The sequence below is a fragment of the Gymnoscopelus microlampas genome (assembly GCF_963454915.1).
Source record: "Gymnoscopelus microlampas genome assembly, chromosome: 2".
Lineage (NCBI taxonomy): Eukaryota > Metazoa > Chordata > Actinopteri > Myctophiformes > Myctophidae > Gymnoscopelus > Gymnoscopelus microlampas.
This window is the reverse complement of record NC_139939.1, coordinates 44688320-44708552: the sequence shown is the minus strand read 5'-3', so window position 1 is coordinate 44708552 and position 20233 is coordinate 44688320. Positions and strand designations below refer to the sequence as shown.

The 20233-nt window shown below is 42.5% G+C and overlaps 1 protein-coding gene across 1 annotated transcript in view; it reads left to right on the top strand.

Annotated features, from left to right (window-relative positions):
• The window catches only part of ntn1a (netrin 1a), a 77218-nt gene that overhangs the window by 28033 nt on the left and 28952 nt on the right, over positions 1-20233 (top strand). Inside the window, exon 3 of the mRNA XM_084046254.1 lies at positions 18599-18787. Within this exon, the coding sequence (XP_083902380.1) occupies positions 18599-18787 (189 nt within the window). The remainder of the gene's footprint in view (positions 1-18598; positions 18788-20233) is intronic.

The following is a 20233-nucleotide window of genomic DNA, read 5'->3' as shown; positions in this document are numbered from 1 at the left end:
ACACCAGTAGTGAGAAGGTGCTGACCACGGGAGATACTAACTGTAGCAAAGAAAAACGGTCACACAGATCGTAGCCGCGATGCAAAAATGTGTTTTTGTTTACCAACGTTTCGACGCAATATAAGTCTTCTTCAGGGTATCTAAGATGTAAATGTAACTGTAGCAGAATTCACACCAGCAGCGGTATTCTGCTTCTGCGTCCTGAGAAAGTGGCGAGGTTACATGCATTGTATATGGTGAGGAGCGACCACTGTTTTCCCTGCTGTGGCAGGAGGTGGAGCCAGCAATAAGCGGAGCAGCAAAGTAGAGAAAAATGCAACTTTTCCGCTGCCACTGCCCGGGTAGACGGAGCAACACCCAACCAGAAGCTATCTGTGATCTGAAATAGGCGTGAACTTGGAGTACAAAAACTTTTAGCAGAAGAACACACGAGTAGAAATCATTGCCGCTGCTGGCACGAAATCAGCGTAAGGTTGTTTTACTACATAACATATGTTCATTGGCCATACATTCCCTCTGGGTTGTGAAAGAGGCATATTGAGCATGTCTGTTTGAAACCCTCTGAACACCAACATCCCTGGCTGTTCAAGCGTACAGAACTGTGGGGATTTATGACCAGTAGTGTATCCCAGCTGGTGCGAAATAAGATGATGAATATGCACCTAAGTGTTTAGTTAAATTTACGAGGAACTCGCAACAGGAGACTTTCTGAGAGGAAAAATAATTTATATCGTATCTTAGCCATATGGAAGAAGAATAAAAACATAATGACGTGATGTGTTAAATGTATTTTATAATGGGGTGGGAAAACCATAAACCAATCATTACCCAATAGATTCAAACCCAAAGGAGCATTGCTAGCTTATCCTTAAAGCCAAGACTCATCTTAAGGCTGAGTCAGAGCAATCTGTGAACAGTTTACAGAAGGCCTTATCTTTCCCCATGTGTAATGTGGTCCCTGTTGCTGCCAACCTCCTCTGTTGGCCTGGGGAAGGGGGTAGAAGTAGTACCACATGCACCCTCCGATACACATGTAGTTACCAGCCATTTATTCTCACCTGGCAGCGAGGAGTTTCACAGAGAGAGCTCTACGCTCGCAAAGGTTCTCCCACAGTTCTTCTCCCGCCTAAACGGGTCACCTGACCAACTTGTATTAGTCACAATGGGCCCGATTCACTAAGCTGGTCGTAAATATCAGTGTAAATAACGTGTAAATAAAGTGACTAAAGGAGGGTGTATTTTCTCTTGCAAAAAACGACGTGCAATTCACAAAGGGGTGTGTAAATCCTCTTTTTTGCCTGAAGGTCAGAGGCGCGTTCACATGGATGATCCTTTGCATTGCTCCACGCCCCCATTTAAGACCATGAAGCTGTTTACACTCAAAATATGGGTGTAAACAGCTTAGTGAATCGGGCCCAATCTTCTGCCAGCTTCCCACCTGCGAACACTGTAAGTTGTGTTTGTTGGAGTGCCCGGCCAAGCCAGCTGCCGGGAGTTGAACCTGGGCCTCTGTGGTGGTGCGCAAGTGTTGCATCTCCACGCCACCCAGATGCCCACAAAGCCTTATCTTTACATACAGTAGCATAACTGTGCATTTTGTATCTTGCTTTTATTTGTCAGTTACTGTAGGTTGACAGAATTGTCCAATATCAAACTCTCTCCCAGAACTAAGAAAGGCAAAGGAGGAAATGCTGCCTACATTTCCTTCCCCATGCAGTGGGCCAAAACAACCCCATCCTCAAACACTGCTTATTTTCACCTCTCACAACATCATTGTGCAGCTTGGTGTACTGCTTTGTGTTCTCAAAATGACGGGTTTGATATCTTTATTATACAGCGTCGGAGTGGAGTGCAGTGGAGTGACTGTCTTAATTGCAGAGGCTGCTGGATTAGAATGAATCACGGCTACGGAGGAGTTCAGGATCACTGGGCCCGGGCTCCATTGTCTCCTGTGACAGCAGCAGCCCATCCCTCTCAGCCCCAGGCTAACACAGCGCAGGCAGACCTGCCAGAAGTTATGCGAGCCCAAAACACTGCAGATCTATTTGTCTCATAGAAACCAAACTCACAGCATAAATAGACTGGAGGTGATGTTTGACATGAGCAGGGAGAGCCCTTGTTTGGGGAGGATTTGGCGATGCGTCTCGCCGTCTTTCCGATGTCTTTCTCTCCCCCTCCCTCCCCCCCAGACCTGCCACCCGTGAAAGCCTGAGAGGTGTTTGTGGATGTGTGGCACTAGGAGCAGGAGACAGAGTTAGGTAATGGCTGGATGTAAAACAATGGAAAACAGAGACAGCGTAAAAACCCTTATTATCACGTTTGTGCTGAGGTTACAAATGACTGCACAATTGAATCACACTGCTAGTGTGGTACAGCTCAATTTTCATATTTCTTTGGTTGAAAATGATCACAAGTGTCACAGAGAGAAGACCACAGTTCCTTATAGTTCATGTAAAGGCTATCAAAAAAGACACTGGTCTGGCAAAGAGCACGTTAGAGCACCAATTCACCCTGCAGGAATCTACTTTGAAAAGGGAACATTGCTCCAGTGCTTTCGGCAGTCAAACACAATACAGTTATGCAGTGTTCCCACTCTTGTAACCATTCAATAAAAAACCCGACCGCTCATAAGTGAAAGCAGAGATTTCTTGGTTTCCCCACTATGGGAACTGTAAATCCAGTTAGTTCCAATCTGCATCAAGGACACAGGACAGATCTGTTGCAATGGAGTCATTACTTCCGTTCACACACAAGCTGGTTCTCAGCTGCGACAGCCAATAGATGTTGTGCATTGAGGTGCTCTTCAATTGATACAATTTGGTCGTTCGCCAGTTGCTGTCGGCTCAGGATCTGTGAATGCTAATAGTGAAGTTGATAGAAGTGTGCAGCACACATTCACTTCCCTGTCAAAAGTCTCTGCCAAATGGAGTAGTATCCTAATAGACTGTATTGTTCTAACACACTGGAACTTGAGTCGGTGCGCCTCTCATGAGTATGAACCATAATTTACGTGATACATTTTTCACTTGAAGATCAGTTATTTTCAGAGAATGACGTGGTCATACAACAAAGTATAAATTAGGCTCGAGTCGGCGCTGCTCTTACAATTGCGTCCGTGAGTGATTGGACCTGTTTGTCCCTCACGCTATTAAGACAGCTGGTCTTTGCGGGGTATTGTTCACTGGAGTGCCATGGGGACCTGACAGGCCTAAGGAATCTTTATTCACCCAGGGCCTTTCACTGCTATTGACCTGAATAGGACCTGCCAATGTCAACCTCCACCCATGGCATTTTTATGGCATAGTTCGTATACACAACAACGCACTCTCATCAGCCCCTCCGTGGCATTGGTGAGGCTCGCTTTATTTCAACACTGTATGTATGCTGCTGTTTTTTCCCATAGAGGATATCTTTTCCAGCCAACGGCACTTTTATGTAGGAATTAAACGCCCAAACGCTCCTCGCACAGAGGCACACACACTTAAGATAGATGGGCACGCAAATGAAGACAGATGGGCGGAGGGAAATTCTCCCCTTCTCCCATAGATACGCGTATACACTATACACACAAACGCATACGCATACAGACACAAGCATGCATACATACGTATACATACGCAAACACTGCTGAGACAAAAGACCCTTGATTACTCAGCAAATGGATGCATCACTGATCACAGGCTGGCCTTCTTACAAACTGCCCTATTATGTGCTCTCAGTGTGGGGTGGAAGTGTTACTGAGGCCTGAGGCAGAGGACTCTACGTGTGTGTGTGTGTGTGTGTGTGTGTGTGTGTGTGTGTGTGTGTGTGTGTGTGTGTGTGTGTGTGTGTGTGTGTGTGTGTGTGTGTGCGCGTGTGTGTGCGTGCGCACACACACGCACATCAAAGCTGAGCAGCGCTCCCATGCTGGGCTCCCTAACGAGAGGGCAGGTCAGCTATTAAATGGGCGCTAATGCGGGAAATTGGAGGCCATTAGCCCTTTTTTGTTATTGTGCCTCTGTGTGGATGGTTAGATTCCCGAAATAGGAAAGGTCTTATTAGACACCATGTGTAGGCAAGGGTGAATATAAGGGCCATTAAATGCTGCCTATGGCAAGCTTGACTGCTGCTGGAGAAGTTCTACCAGGTTCTATCATGCGTTAGTATGGACTCTAGGGTTTTGTTCAATTGATTGTGTTGATATGATATTTTATTTGTATATGACTTTATTCTTGTTTTCAAGTGCACATTTTAGATCATGTGAACAGAAATTTCAGATGTTTACATTTTAGGCATAATGTAGGTAATGTTCGTATCTGGAGTAGAGCATTAGAAGGCAAGCCTCGAGTTTGTAGTTCTCTGCACTCACAGGTTATAAGCAAAGACAGAAAGTCAATGCCACGTTCAGACAGTATTTGAATGATAGTGAAACATAAGAGAACAACAAGGAGAGGTCAGAGTCAAAATACTACAAGCTCACAACGCGTAGCGCTGCAACACGTTGTGGGCTTGTAGATCGGCTATTTTCAGCATGCGACCGAGTGTAAAATCAGGCATTACGACGCCATCAAGGCACCGCCAAAATACAGTGCATTTTAGTCGACTAAATCAACTGTAGATTTATTCTTCTAAAATCTTATGATATTTAGTCAACTAAAACTAGACTAAAACTAAAACATTTCGGATGACTAAAATATGACTAAAACTAAATGAAATTTTGTTCAAAAGACTATGACTAAAACTAAATCAAAATGTGCTGTCAAAATCAACACTGGCTCCACTCCACAGTTGCTTCATTAGGGATCCCTACTCGCCCCAGAGTATATCTCACAGCGCCGTAATTGCATCGGTTGGATAATCAGACTACGTTTTATCACCCGCTGACTGTATACACACTGTGTATCTGCAGGCTGCAGCACTCATGTCTGCCTGCGCTGGGAGTTGCATAATTTGACCAGATATGAGGAAAAACATCCAAGTGAATTATGAAATAAAGGACAGGGGGAAGTAAATAAACAGCACAGCTTGACTGATATAAAAAAGGTCATACAATTTGGGGAAAGGCTGAAGTCCCCACCCTATGTGCTCATATTTAATCTGCTTTTTACGTCCCCTGAGGACCGATGAATATTCTGTATGGCTTAAGCTCAATTAGCCTTAGTTTCCTCCACTCGAGCCTGAGATTTAACAAGCCGCAGACTGATCTGATCTCACATTCTCAGAATGTCTGTTTTCTTTCTCACATTCTGTGTTTCTTTTCGTTTTATGTTTTAATTCCAACTCGTTCTCTCACTCTCATGATAAAAGTGAGATGTGGCACTGACTTGATGAAAGTGTATAGTGCCAGTGCCCTCTCTGGAAAGAACGGAGATTCCAAGCTTAGTTGAGGTCATTAAAGTGTAAGTGTGTGTGTGTGTGTGTGTGTGTGTGTGTGTGTGTGTGTGTGTGTGTGTGTGTGTGTGTGTGTGTGTGTGTGTGTGTGTGTGTAGGGGGATTTAGAAGGCCCACAGGGGCGTAAAGTGCTACTGCTAATTGGATGCAATGAAGGAATTAAATTAGGCTGATATAATCTCTGCTGTAGGTCCTTATTGCACTCCATGCCTCTTTTCCCTTTCTCCTGACTCTTCTTCCTACTTCCTTCCTGCTCTCTCTCTCTCTCTCCCTGTTATCTCAGAGTGACCAAAGTTCTAGTAAAGTTAGATGTGACTCTATCAGGTTTTGACTGCCTTCCTTCCTTACATTTACACATCTCCCCCAGAAATGTTCCCTCCTTCTCCCACTGTCTCTGATGTTCCTTTACACGTGCGGTTTCATACATCTCAATTGTGCCTTAGAGGATGATATGAAACTTTAATATATGACCCCAAAATAGAACCATTACCTTCAGACACAAAAATACTAGTTTTTACTTAAAAGACAGAACTGACAAATAAAACAAATTATTCTCTTTGAGTGAATTTGTTTTGACATTAGGGCACAACAACAACACAAGTGTCTTTAAAAAAATAACACTGTTCAGTTTGAGACTATTTTTGTATTCTTAGCTTTTGTGTGCTGCTCTGCATGACTGCTATATCTCAGACACCATCCCTGACAGAGAAAACTGATGAGGGTTCAGCAGTGGTATCCGGTACCAGTCCAGGCAGGGTCATACAATTGATCAAATGCCACAATTCTAATGTATATCTTCCTCCTGCAGAAACTTGGCAGTTGATGTTTATGTCTTTCCTAATTGGAGTCTAAAATCTGCCTGTTTTTCCAGTAGTTTGTAGGAATACAAGAACGCTCGCCCCAAAACACGCTTGCCTCGGGTCAAATCCGGCGACCTCGGAACTGTCGCCACCAGGTATTACTAAACGTAACCTGAGTAAAACTATGACTAAACCTAACCTTATTCCTAGCATTAACCTCAGTAAAACGAATACAAGAACCACTGGGGACGAGTGATCCGCGGGAAAAATGGGGGCGAGCGTTCTGGTTACCGCTTGTATAAAAGCCTACCGAGGCTACCGTTTGTAAGTTTTACAAAGCATCAAAAGCTTTTCAGAAAATTCCCTGGACCTGATTCACTGTCATCATCTCCTGTCATTTGGGTTACATTTTGTATCTGCAAAATATAAAAAATGTTTAATGTAAGGCGATATAAGGTATTAAACGAGAACAGAAGTATTTTTATAGGCATTTCTAGTCTTTGTAAAGCTACAGATTGCAAGCAAAAATATCTGTATTTGTATAATGGTAATTTGCTGAATAATGTCCTTTCACAATATTTAATTCTTTTAAATATTGAATATATTCAGAATATTCTATTATGTATTGTATCCTGTTTTTCTACTCTAGATTTACAAACTTTGGTAACAATAAACTAACAGGATAAATTGTTTTATGCGATGCATGATTCTTTTGGAGTGATACAGAAAAAGCATTTAGCACAGTATCATCTATCATCTCAGCCCCTGAGATGACTTCAAGTAGCCCCTTTATTTTACGTTGGGGAAATCCCTACTGTATTGTGGCAGTGTCTGAATCAACAAACACAAGATGGAAATTCATATTGTTCCAATGTATACGAGGAAAAATAAACAGTCGATCCAGACCCTGGAAACAGGATGCAATTAAATTAATTGTTCTCTTGAAATAGATTTATTAGTTGATATCTGACAGAGTATGACATATGCCGGAGCATCGGCGTGGTTACAGAGCTAACGTAAATATTTCCCCAGTCTCTCATCAGTCAGTGTTTTGGCTCAGCGGTTATAATGGGGGTTTGAAAAAAGAAAAGTGAAATTCTTAGCTTGTTTTGGGAAAAACAGTCATTAACAGCGAGGGGTGATTATTTCTTTATAGTGTGAATTCCAGAGCTTGTGAATCACATTCTCTGCCTATGGTGTGGTCTCACAAATCTAATATTACCCTGACTATACCAGGGCCACTAGAATTAAATGACCACGGACTGAACTTTTTCTTCTTCTTTTTTTTTTTTCATAGCAAAGAATTATTCTGGCTGTCTATGGCCCTATGAGGCTGCCAAGCATGGCTGTGAATCAGAAATGAACAGTTGTGCACTTAAAATGCAATGCCAGGCCTTATAAAGGGAAAACAAAACAAAAGTCAACTCAAATATCATCATATTCACACAGAAATATCATCATATCCACATGTCGCGGGGCCCTTTGATGCCCTCAAATTGGGCAACACTAACGCTTCGCAACCGCGACGGTCTTCATTATAAACGCGTGGTTTGGCTGCGTTAGCGGCATTCTGTCATGTGCCTACAGTACATCCACATAATTATATGTTCCCATGTTCACCAACTGGTGAGTGGATTAGCGCATTAAGACCGGGAACGCATCTGTGTGTCATTTTTTGATTTCTTTGCCTCTGGGGATTCTACAAATGTCTTCTAAATCCTAAACAGGTTTTTTTAGCAACGTATGTTGCTATAATGTCAGTGGTTTTCAAACTTTTTCATGTCAAGGACCCCCAAAATGATATGTATTTGGCCGCGGACCCCCATCTCAAAATATTTTGTTCCAGGGAGGGACCCCCAGAAGCAAATTTTTGAGTCACAAATATTCACTTTAAAAATATATATATTCAAAGATTTGCATACATTTTCCATGATTTAAAAAAAATAGCAGATCTACAAGCTGTGCCGCGCTACGAGCTTGTAGATCTGCTATTTTTGAATAGCCAAAGTATAAAAATAATGGTTAAAGTGGTTACACAGATGCGTTCCCGGTCTTAATGGGTTAAAATGTGGGACCTGAAATGTGGAATCTCTAAGTGGGATCTGCTGCTTGACACACATCTGACTCTGTGTTTAGCCATGACAAGCGAGCAAACCTCCCAGCCTCTGCTGGCATGTGTGTTATGTTTCCCTATAGATCCCTAGAGACAGACCACTCCTAAGCATGGCGCCCACAGGTTAGCGAGGCTAGAGGGCAAGCCAGCCCCAACATAGTTGTCTTTAGCGGTGGTTCTCGAATGTTTTAATTTCAAGGACCCCCAGTTTGGTATGCATTACGGCCACACGGATCCCCATCGTTCTGACTCTGAGAGAGTACAAATGGAACCAAATGGACCCATTAAGGGTCCATTTGGTTCCATTTGTACACTCTCAGAATTATAGAGGTTACATCACTTTAATGTAATAAACTATAGGGACCTGAGGTAGACCCTAATGTGATCAGAATGTTGTCTTATTTGAATAGAAGGTTTTAGGTGCAGACAGTGTAAAATTTTAAGAAAAGAAAAGAGAAAAACATAGAATCACCAACCAAAGAAAACATACAACAATCAACTGAGGAAATCAAACCAGTCACACACAAAAAGACACAATAAATTGTACTGACAGTAGCCAAATCAAATTAGAGTGCCCCCAATTACAATACGCGAAAAATGTAAGAAAGACCAAATGGAATATTATGATCTCTTATTACCGTCCTATTAAAGCCCATCATTATTGACATCCCTGTAAGGATGTGTACACAGTATGTGTGTGAGCATGTGTGCATGCATGTGCTTTTGTGTATGTGTGTATTGCCCTCCCGTATGCACGTGAACTGCAGTCAGTCAGTCAGTCAGTCAGTCAGACAGACAGACAGACAGACAGACAGACAGACAGACAGACAGACAGACAGTCTCTCTCCACTCTCGCTTCTCTCTCTTCTCTCTCTCTTGCTCCCAAGCTCCCATGACCAATTGATGAAAACCACTTCCAAAACAAACCATGGCAGAGGTAATGGAGTGGACACCCAATATTTCTTAATTTTGACTTCAGGCGTTTTAAGAGCTACTTTCTGGGGCACCTATTGGATTAAAAGTAAACTGTATGCGGGGGCTCTCCTTCGTGTTTGTTTAAAACTCAGTGCAGAATAGCAAGCAAGCGCCTCTGGCTAGCTCCTGCTCGCAGCCGCTGGTGTTGGTATAATTTGTTTGGGTGGATTTTGGGCTGCCTACCATCTCCTGAGGGTTGATGGCCAAACTGTACATGGACTTGTTGTCAGGGCCTGTGACCTCCCTGGATCCTTGCAAAAGACTGGAATTTTTGGTGTTATGAAATTTAATCAGCGGTTGGGGTATTGTTGATGGTGTGGCATGGAAGAAAGAAGAATCTCAGTGTGGGTGGTCAGTTATGCAATATGGTTTGAAATATGGTTTGAAATATAGCAGTCCTCCTGGACATCTATCTATTTTGTTTGCATGCCATTTACTTTTGCTTTAAAGTTGTTGGACCCTGCAGCTAAAACACATCCTGGAAGAGGAGGTGAAGCCCATTTGTCTCTGTCTCATTCGATCAAATGTAGACTGATATTTACATGACTGACATTACTCAAGTGCAAGGCTTATCATAACTAAGTTGAGCTGAACCTCAACCGCAGCTCTTGTGTGCTGAATTTTCACTCTAATTAGAAGTGGGAAGCCTGATTGTGTGCAGAGGTCAGTCAATATATGCTGGGAATCTCTTGGAGAAAAAAAAGAAAACGCTAAATGGCCAACTTTCCAAAACACTCAAACACCATTTTCCTGGTTTGGGTTTCTTATGATGTGCATGACAGAGTGACAACTGGTAAACAGAAAATAAATTCCTGCTAAATTGTGGCTGTGTGATTTGAATTATTCTGCGGCTTTTGGTCATTTCGGGGACCTCTGAAGTCTGTTTAATAAGAGGGGTGTTGAGAAGCTTTAGATAAACTGCAGCTTTATATAGCTAACTCAATTACCCTGGTTTTAATGTTATTATTTAACACGTTTTAGATGGACGCCTGGGGGTAGTTTAACTACTTCAAATAATAATTTTGTTTGTTGGATTCCTGAAATTATTATTTTATATCGCTGCTCAGAAAACACTTCTTTCAGTATGTATCTTTTAGTGATCATGTTGAATCATTCCACACTGAATGTTTGTCCTACATTAACTATGTAGCTATCAATTTATACGTATCAAAGAGATGGGAGAAAGAAATTGGCTACCACTGTGGATTAGGTGCTGTGTGTGTGCATGCGCGCGTGTGTGTGTGTGTGCGTGGGTGCGCGTGTGTTTGTACATGGTGGTGGGAATCGTTGTTTGCCCTGAAGGCAGGTGTGTGAGCTGCTTGCCTGATGGGAGCAAACTGCAGCTTATCTTTACTGTGTTCTCTTGAGAGGCAGAGAGCTATCCTGATATCTGCTGGGCTGGCTCTAATGAGCAGGTGTGAGTATAGTGGATCTTTGTGCGTGTGTGCATGATAATGATGGCTCTATTTACTCTCATTTGTGTTTTTTTTCATACCTTTTTACTTACCTCTATCACTCTGTAGTTTAATGTCAATATCTCTCTACGCATTGAAATACAAGTGGAAGCCTTTACTTGGATGTTGTATGGGTTTAAAGTAGAGTAACATGTGTCATTTGTGGTATCAGATCATGGCTGACACACAGTGCATACCTATATCTTTTTATGGTGCCTCTGCCAGTGGCCAGAGGCATCATACGTCCACTTTGACTCAACGATGCACTGACTAGGTGTAGCTGGTCAAAGGTCAACAGGGTAAGGTCACTGCGACCACAAGTCTGTCCCATTCCTGTGAATGTGATATCTCAGGTCTCAGGACTATAGCGCCTTGAGGGAATTTAATGGCATTTGGCAAAAACGTCCACTTGGACTCAAGGATGAACTGACTAGAAGTAGGTGGTCAAAGGTCAAGGCCACTGTGAACTCACAAAACATATTCCTTAAATTACTTCAAGGTCTTCATTCATCATATGAATCTGGACAGACACGGATGATGTAATGGTAGACTGGTTGGTGGCAGAGGCATACAACCATGATGTGGCATTTCTATTTTAAAAGGGCAGATCGATAGAAGCTCACAAAGCATCACAATGTGACGTGTTGAGCTTGTAGATTCTTTAACACCATTGAATAGTGCTATGGCTAAAAACATTTTAACATTTCATCAAATCTTCTTCAAGTGCCTCAGTCTGGACAAGGCTGCAGTGATGTCATTTTGATAATAGCTTCTGTAGGTCAGTTTCTCTCCACGTACGTACAGTTTGTTTTCTTAAATATTTAACTTACATTTTACAGTGGAAGTCAATGTCAGTTTTCATCGGGCTGAAATGAAATGTTGACTGTTAAGGGCTTGATATATTATATGTAGCGCAGAAAAATAGTAGATCTACAAGCTCACAATGTGTGTGATCTTCAGGCATTTAGATCATCATTATTAAATATTAATACAAAAAGTTTAAAATAAAATAGAAATGACTGTGTTATGCATTTTTATACACTAAAACATATAGAGATATTGTTGTGGGTAGGAGGGGTGGGGTGGTCCTCGAGGGAGCTCAAAACAGGCTGATTCCGGGTGGTCTTCCCTATCTGCTCAGCTCTATACTGTCTCCATAGGCTTTGGATAGGTTGCTCTTGGCTATTCTCTCACCTCCAGCGAGTTTTAAGTGTTTGGCTCCCTCCCTCCCATTACTTGAGGTAACATCTTATGAAATCCGACGCTCGCAAACACAATGTAGCATTCACCCCCACACCTTTGTATTCAGGTTACATACTGTCTTTACAATGATATAATATGTCATCCCAGCAACCGGCATATCTGGTATTCTTACTTTGGGACATGCAGTCCAGTAGTTGCCATTTACCCCGGAGCCCACAGTAGAATTCCCCTCTCCCTTCATTAGGCAGGGTGTGAATTAGTGTGTCGTGAAATAGAGACATGCCTGCTTATCTGAAGATGTGCATTGATCCTCCACCCCGGATATTCTCCCTTCCATAGTAAATCCCTCTTTACTCGCAGACAGGCTGAGGGATAGGTTTCACCAGCGTGGCCCCCGGGCAGCGAGTCAAAGAGAGAAGACAGAGAGAACCTTAGCTAAACGTGGAGAGCCTTCCCCGTGGGCTCAGCCTCTGGATTTACAGGCAGCTCAAATTGTACGCTTTTTTATTTTTCACATCGCTCTTTAAAATGGGGGTTGGGGGGGAGACGACCATGCATTGTTTTGTGTTTGAAAATGAGAATGTTGGCCCCGGACCGCCGGCCTCGAGGTCCGGGCACCTAGGTTCATAAGTAGCCTGATAGCGCACCGTGAGTTCGAGTCCTGATCCCGACGGTCTTTGCTGCATGTCTCTCCCCATCTCTCTCATCCGGTTTCCTGTCCATCTCTACTACAAGCTATAAATTAACGCAGAAAAAAAAGCCCCGCCCCCAAAAAAAGAAAAGGAGAATTTATTTGGGTAAAAAATGTCCTTTTAAAAATCGGATGAATCGTAAATGAATATCAGAAATGTTGCATATCATGAGTGTCAGGCGGAAACCTTGTATGTCCAAACCCATTACTTTTCAGGATATTATGGAAAATGGAATTATTTAGTCACAAGCTCTTCGTAATAATTTTAATTGATTAAATATTTATTAAAAACCCAAAGACAGACGTAACCACTTTCAACCTGCATCCTTAGGGCAAACAGAGTATTAATTTATGAAAAAACACAAGATGAAATATGGAGATACAAGGATTCTGCCCGACAGCAATGATTTTATCAGTTTTATCAGTTTCATGTGGGTTGAGGTCAGTTTGTTCTACTTAAAAGGATATGCAGGGTCATAGGAATGTGGTCATCATCCCCAGACACACTACACAGCCCAGGGAGTGTGTGGTGTAGTGGTTGTATATCTAGAGAAGCAATCTGAATGGCCAGTAATACATGCCATAACGCAATTATAGATATTGTGCAACTACATTCAAAAGTAAAAAAACAACAACAAAAATGCGGCCTATCTGATGCACTGTATACCATTATAACAGATCGTGCCTAGATATAAAACTAAAAAGAGATTGATTGAGAACATAATATTATATTGCCAATATAAAAGTTTACAATATAAATGTCACAGATCCGAGATGGCAAAGTTCTGCAGGCCTAAACCCAGTCAGTTCTGGTTATTATCATTACTCAGCTGGGTGCTGCTCCACGATCTAAAGATCGTCACAAATGCTAAATGAATGCAGGCATTAACAAGCTAATCAAGGTAAAGCCCCCGAAAAGGGTGGCATGTGTTCCGTGGCCTAGTGGGAATGTGCGTGCAAAGTTTCACGACAATCGGACGCTGCGTTCATAATTTGAGGCATTTTGTTCAAAACAATTAAGCAACTCCTGCAAACTTTAGATGCTAATATTAGCCAATCATGATGTAAAATCGGACAGATTTGTGTTGATCACATGACTGTGGAGATAATGTGTACCGATTTGCATGATGTTTGGACAAAATCTGTAGGAGTAATATCAAGGAATGTGTTTCGCAAAAATCGGCCTCCTGGTGGCGCTATAAAAGGCTGATGTGAAAAATGCAGGGCAGAGGTTTTCCTTGGTCTCTAGGGAGTGTGCGTGCTTTCCTTGTCCAGATAGGTAAAAACGCGAGTCAGCCTGTTATAGCGCCACCATAAGGCCGATTGGAAAAATTAGGGCATTTCTTCCTTGGCCTAGTGGCAATGTGCGTGCAAAGTTTCACAGCAATCGCACAGTGTGTTCATGATTTGAGGCATTTTGTCCACTCCAATCAGGATTTGTCCACTCCAATCAAGATGGAATATGAAAAATCTGAAAGACCAGTTTGGTTTAATGACTATAGAGATACTGTGTACCGATTTGCGTAATGTTTGGACAAAATCTGTAGGAGTAATATAAAAAACTTTGTTAAGCAAAAATCGGCCTCCTGGTGGCGCTATAACAGGACAGTGTGAAACATTTGGGGCAGAGGTTCTGCTCTGGCATCCAGGGAGTGTGTGTGCACAGTTTCGCTGCGATTGGGCCAACGTTGCCGGAGATTAGCTGTTCACAGACGGACACACACACAGACGGACGGACGGACGGACAGACGGACAGACAGGGTGCAAAACATAGTCTCAGCCACGCCCTCGGCCTGGCGGAGAGAAAGAGAGCAAGAGAGAGAAAGCAAGCTAGAGAGAGAGAAAGGGGGGGGTTCTGCTAATTAAGGCCCCTGCTGTCCTGCAGGAAACGCATACTGGGAAAACAACCCACTGATAAGCAACTGAACTGGCAAAGTGTATTAGTGTGTGTGTGTGTGTGTGTGTGTGTGTGTGTGTGTGTGTGTGTGTGTGTGTGTGTGTGTGTGTGTGTGTGTGTGTGTGTGTGTGTGTGTGTGTGTGTAATTAGTTCCTTGGTGTGACAGAAGGGGTCGCACACACACACACACACACACACACACACCCCCACCCACCCACCCCTTGGCCTCTTCCATTATGAGTGGCAGATGATAGAGAGAGGGAGGGCTGTGTGAAGAGGGTTTGCTGAAAAATATGGACAGATGTTCAAGACAGAGGAGGACCCCGGTTGACACCTAGATGCCCCCGATACGCAAGCACACACACAGATAACACAAATAGACACACTACACACCCGTGCACACACGGAACCTTAGCACACATTACTCCAGCTTTACAGTATCAGAAGTCTTGTGTCTTGCCGTTTATTAATAATGCATGAATGTATCCATGGCTCAGTGGAGGACCAGTGTCTCGGACGGCAGGCCTTAATGAAGCCGAGCGTGTCTGTCTGCCTTCTTCCTCTGCTGCCAAAGTGTCATGAATAAACATCAGCAAGCTAATTAAACTTGGCTGTGGCAACTTTATTCATCAGTAAACAAGCAGCAGATAAGCCTCTCTCATGAGATTTAAATGAAATCGTGTGGAAGAGCAATATCAGCATCATGACTTTCTGCACGGTGCGTGGTGGGTACAGTAGATCAGACATTCTTATGTAAAGTAACCCCCAAATTGACATGTATTTGGCCACAGACTCAATCTGAAAAGATTTTATGCCAGGGATGCCCATGAGAGAACAATTGTGTAATGTTTTTGGGCGGTGCAACCGCCCCTATATGTGAGGTTTGGACATCGACATTCGCTGCACTGTGATTGGCCACCATTGCACCCCCCTAACCCTACACATTCAATGCAAATCACTGGCCACCATTGTACCCCCCTAACCCTGCACCGTGATTGGCCACCATTGTACACCCCTAACCCCTACACATTCAATGCAAATCTATTGGCTGACTCTATTCAGGACTGTGATTGGCTAGTGAAACACATGACACATGTGCATAGCCCTATAAATAGGACTATGCACTTAAAAAAAACACATTTATGTTTTTTTTTAAGTGAATCACCCATTGTGGACCAACCATTGTTTATTTATTGTTTATTGTTAATAAATAGCACCACACACTTCAGAAATATTACTTTTCTTTAAGTGAACTTCCATCACTGTGATGACCACTGTGACCACACCGCCACTTCACATATAGGCTTATTGGTTAAACTGATTTTGATGCTATATTAACAGATTTGACTGGGGACCCCTTGGTACCCCCTCAAGGACCCCTGGGGATCCCCAAACCCAACTTTGAGAACCCCTGCAGTAGATACTGAGTACAGTATACATACATATTTTTATGAAAGAGTATTTTAGCTGTTGTTTGTCCACCGTCTTACCTGGGACTAAAAATAGTCAAATGTAGTCATCATCAATGCCCAAACTTTAGCCATCTTGTTTTGTTCTTGTATTATCTGATGTTTCTGTCTGCATACTAGTAACTAGTATCAACCTTTTCTTTTAACTTTTGTTAACTGTGAAATTTCCCTCAAGTGGCTTTGCCTTTTGCCAGGTCGCCATTGTAAATAAGAATTTGTTATTAATGACTTGCCTGGTTCAATGAATGCTAAAAACCTTCTGTTATGATTTAAGATGGGAAGGGGTGGGGTACATTTGTGTTTGTGCAGCAGCATGACATGATGCATGTCTGGGATTGGTTAAAGCTGATCCATAGCCAGACGGGGAGCTTATTCCATATACTGGAGGTGCGATTGCTCTGCGATTAGGAATGTAAAAATATGACATAGTTGTTGTTGACCGATATCATATAAATATGAAATACAAATATTTGAGAATTGATGTCCTTCGCCTGCTGTCAGCATGCGCAAGATTGCCCTACTGGTATACAAGATTATCACACACACACACACACACACACACACACACACACACACACACACACACACACACACACACACACACACACACACACACACACACACACACACACACACACACACACACACACACACACACACACAAACAGGGCCTAACGTATGATTTCCTGGAGATAATAAACTGTTTCTCTAGGCTCTAGGGTCTATTTTCAACAAGACTTCAAATCAATCTGCACTTTAAAATGCATTAAAACACACTGACAACATAACTTTGACAAAAAAATAGCAATGCAATTATCTGTCCAAGCAAATCTCTGCAAGTTGATATTCATTCCGAACTGAAAAGGAATCCAGTGGCTTCCTTGAAAATCCAAAAACCACAGTATGGTTTTTATAGATTGTTGGCAGTGATGTCAAGTATGTTGTGATTCATAGTCAATGGACTAAACATGCCAGACCACCAGTATGGTCCTTTAAAGGATGGAGAATGAACAGCAAAGAGAAAGAGTTTGAATAGAGGGTAGAGGAAGTGAGAGTAACAAAAGAGAGGAAGGAGAGCGAGAAGGTGGGATGAGACGCCACATATTTGGCCTCATTATTAGACAAGCTGAAATTCTCACATTGCTTTGTTCAGGGATAGGATTTTACAGCAGCCCCCCTGTGTCAAGAAGGGTATTTTTGGGGTGGGTGGGGGTTCTGCCTTCATTGATAGCAAACAGTGTAGATAGACAGGAAAACGGAGAGAGAGACGGGGAGTGACACGCAGCAAAGGTTGTCGGGATTCGAACCCGCAACGCGTTGTCAGGCTGCATTAGAGCCTATACTGCATGTGGAATGCGCCTGGGCCGCTATAGGCCAGCGGGCGCCCCGAAGGGTTTTAATCTTGATAAATAAATATGTACTGTAGTGTACAAGAACCTGAGTGCACCATTGATAACTTAACCCATTAAGACCTGAAGCCGGCTCTACATGTCTCCAAATCCCAACAGTATTCTGAAAAACGTATGTTTCTATTATAAGTGGTGCTCAATCTTTTTCATGTCAAGGACCCCCAAAATTTTGCCGCGGACCCCCATCTCAAAATATTGTTCCAGGGACCCCCAGAAGCAAAGATTTGAGTTAAAAATGTTCACTTTAAAACGTTATTATATTCAAAGATTTGCACACATTTTCAAGATTTAAAAAAAATAGCCAAAGTGTAAAATAATGCTTTTTAGTTAAAATAAAAAAATGACACAGATGCGTTCCAGGTCTGAATCATAAGAGCAGCATGTCTTCTACTAAAAGTCCCCATTCATCATCTTTAATTTTATAGTGTTCCTATTCCACTTTTGTCTGCGCATTTCCTTGTGTCATCACTTCAAATTCCACTTGTTTAATCTGTATCCGGTGTGAGTTCTCTATCCTGATTGGCTAGGGTATCCTGACCCGAAAACGCATTTTCTGTTTAATAAAGAGCTGGAGAGACATGGAGACTCCTGTTACTGAACAAACACTCAATACTGTAGCAATGAGTATTATCAGAAAGAATATAGAGCTATTTAACCCTTATTCTAACCAACCTTTAATCTAGTATTTCATGCAAAAAAAGTTAAACAACAGGCTGCCCTAAGATTTTTTTAACCACATTAACCTTGGCATCCCTATTTTGGGCATGTCATAATAGGTGAGCCTTTTTTTTTAAATAGCGTAAATAGCAGATCTATAGACCCCTTAACAGAAGACGTCACACTGATAAGAACCAGTATGCGTGCAACCAGTATGCGCGCAATGAAACCCATTCTATCAGGTCTCGCTAGGACGCGCCTCACTAGCCAACACACAAGAGGGGGTTGGGGTGTGCTGAAACCAGCGCACCCCAAAACAACAGGTTGAGAATTGATTGCGTGAAACAATCACCTGTGCGTCCAGTCTCAATGTTGGTAAACAAATAATTGGTCTATAAGCTACAAACAATGTGTCGCATTGCAACACGTGAGCCTGTAGATTGGCTATTTTTCTCAATGTTGTACGACAAAATATAGGGCTTGAGTGGTTAAATAAGAATAGAAAAATAGGAGCCGGTATATTGATCTAACCTCTCTGCATCCTGTACTTTTCTCTGCAGCCTGTAACTGTAACCTTCACGCCCGACGCTGTCGTTTTAACATGGAGCTGTACAAACTGTCAGGGAGGAAGAGCGGTGGAGTCTGTCTCAACTGTCGCCACAACACGGCCGGACGCCACTGCCACTACTGCAAGGAGGGTTACTACCGAGATCTGTCCAAGCCCATCTCTCACAGGAAAGCCTGCAAAGGTATGGATTGTGTCTTTTTTTCTATCCGGCATTTCTTTTCCTTTTTTAGTTGTCCGTGACTCACTTTTATTCAGCTGTCACAAGCAGGCAGTCAGTCTTTTCAAAGGTCTTTACAAATCCAGCGATATGATTTGTCGTTTAAAAATGATTTTAGCGATTGTATACAGTACTAGAAATAATAAATAATTCCCCAGAAAGAAAGGGCTTTTTTCTTTCTTCTATTCTTAACTAGGTGACCTTCGTCAGTGTATTAGAGCTTTACATTTTTAATCTGGAAAAAAGATTCAATTATTGAAATCATCGCCTCCTAAAACAACAGGTATTATTGACAAATTCCTTATGTACAAGTAAATCTACATGCAGCGTGTTGCTCAATGCCATTTCAAACCACGTCTTTTAAAAATGAAATAATCTTGTATGTGCAAGGAGGAGTATAGTAGCCATTGATGACAGCTGATAATGGCCACTATATTGAGATGAATTAAGGCAGGGGTCTTCAACAGGGGGTCCGGGACCCCTAGGGGGGCCTCAGAGCTACTATAAGGGGTCCGCCAAATATTTGTGTGATAGGATGTTTTTTTTTACATTAACCAGTTGAATCCTAGCATCCCTATTCTAAGGGGAACATTAGCCAGGAATAGCTGATCTACAAGCGTTCTGAGCTTGTAGATTGGCTAGAGCAGACAAAGTAAGAAAAATAAAGTTTGATCTGAAACTAGTGAAATATTTTGTACAATATAGAGGGGGCCCTGCTTCATCTCTCTCTCAGCTAGGGGGTCCTTGGCCTGAAAAACGTTGAAGACCACTGAATTAAGGTAATGATAAATGACAGGAAGTAGGAGGGGGACCACAAAAAAAAAAAAACGCAGACAGGAGACCTTTACATTCCAGAGTTTGTCTCGCCCTCATCTCTCTCTGTCAGCGGAGATGAGTTTTAGGGGTCTGTCAGAATTGTGGCGGGTTGGGGGGCAGGTATGGGTGGACTGGGGTGGGTGGGTGTTCCCTCAATTGACACTGAGTTATTTGGGCTTCGTTTCGAGGCTGGGTTGGGGGGGGGGCAGAGCTGACAGGACAAGCAAAACAAACACGCCTCACCTCAAGGTGTGAAGTGATCCTCCGTGCAGGTCAGAGAAGAATGAGTGAAAGGACCGACGCAGAGAGAGGGATGGAAAGAGAGAGAGAGAGGAGGGGTTAAAAGGAAGTGAGGAAGAGAGAGAGGGGGAGGCGAGAGCAGTGGTGAAAAGTAACTAAGTACATTTACTCAAGAACTGCGCTTAAGTAACATTTTTGAGGTACTTTAAATTGACTTGAATATGTCATTTTTTTCAGGCAAATATTGTATCATTTTACTCCACTACAAGTATTTGACAGCTTTTCGTTCATAGTTACTTTGCATATCTAGATGATTACAAAACATACATATCAAAAATAGCTGATCTACAAGCT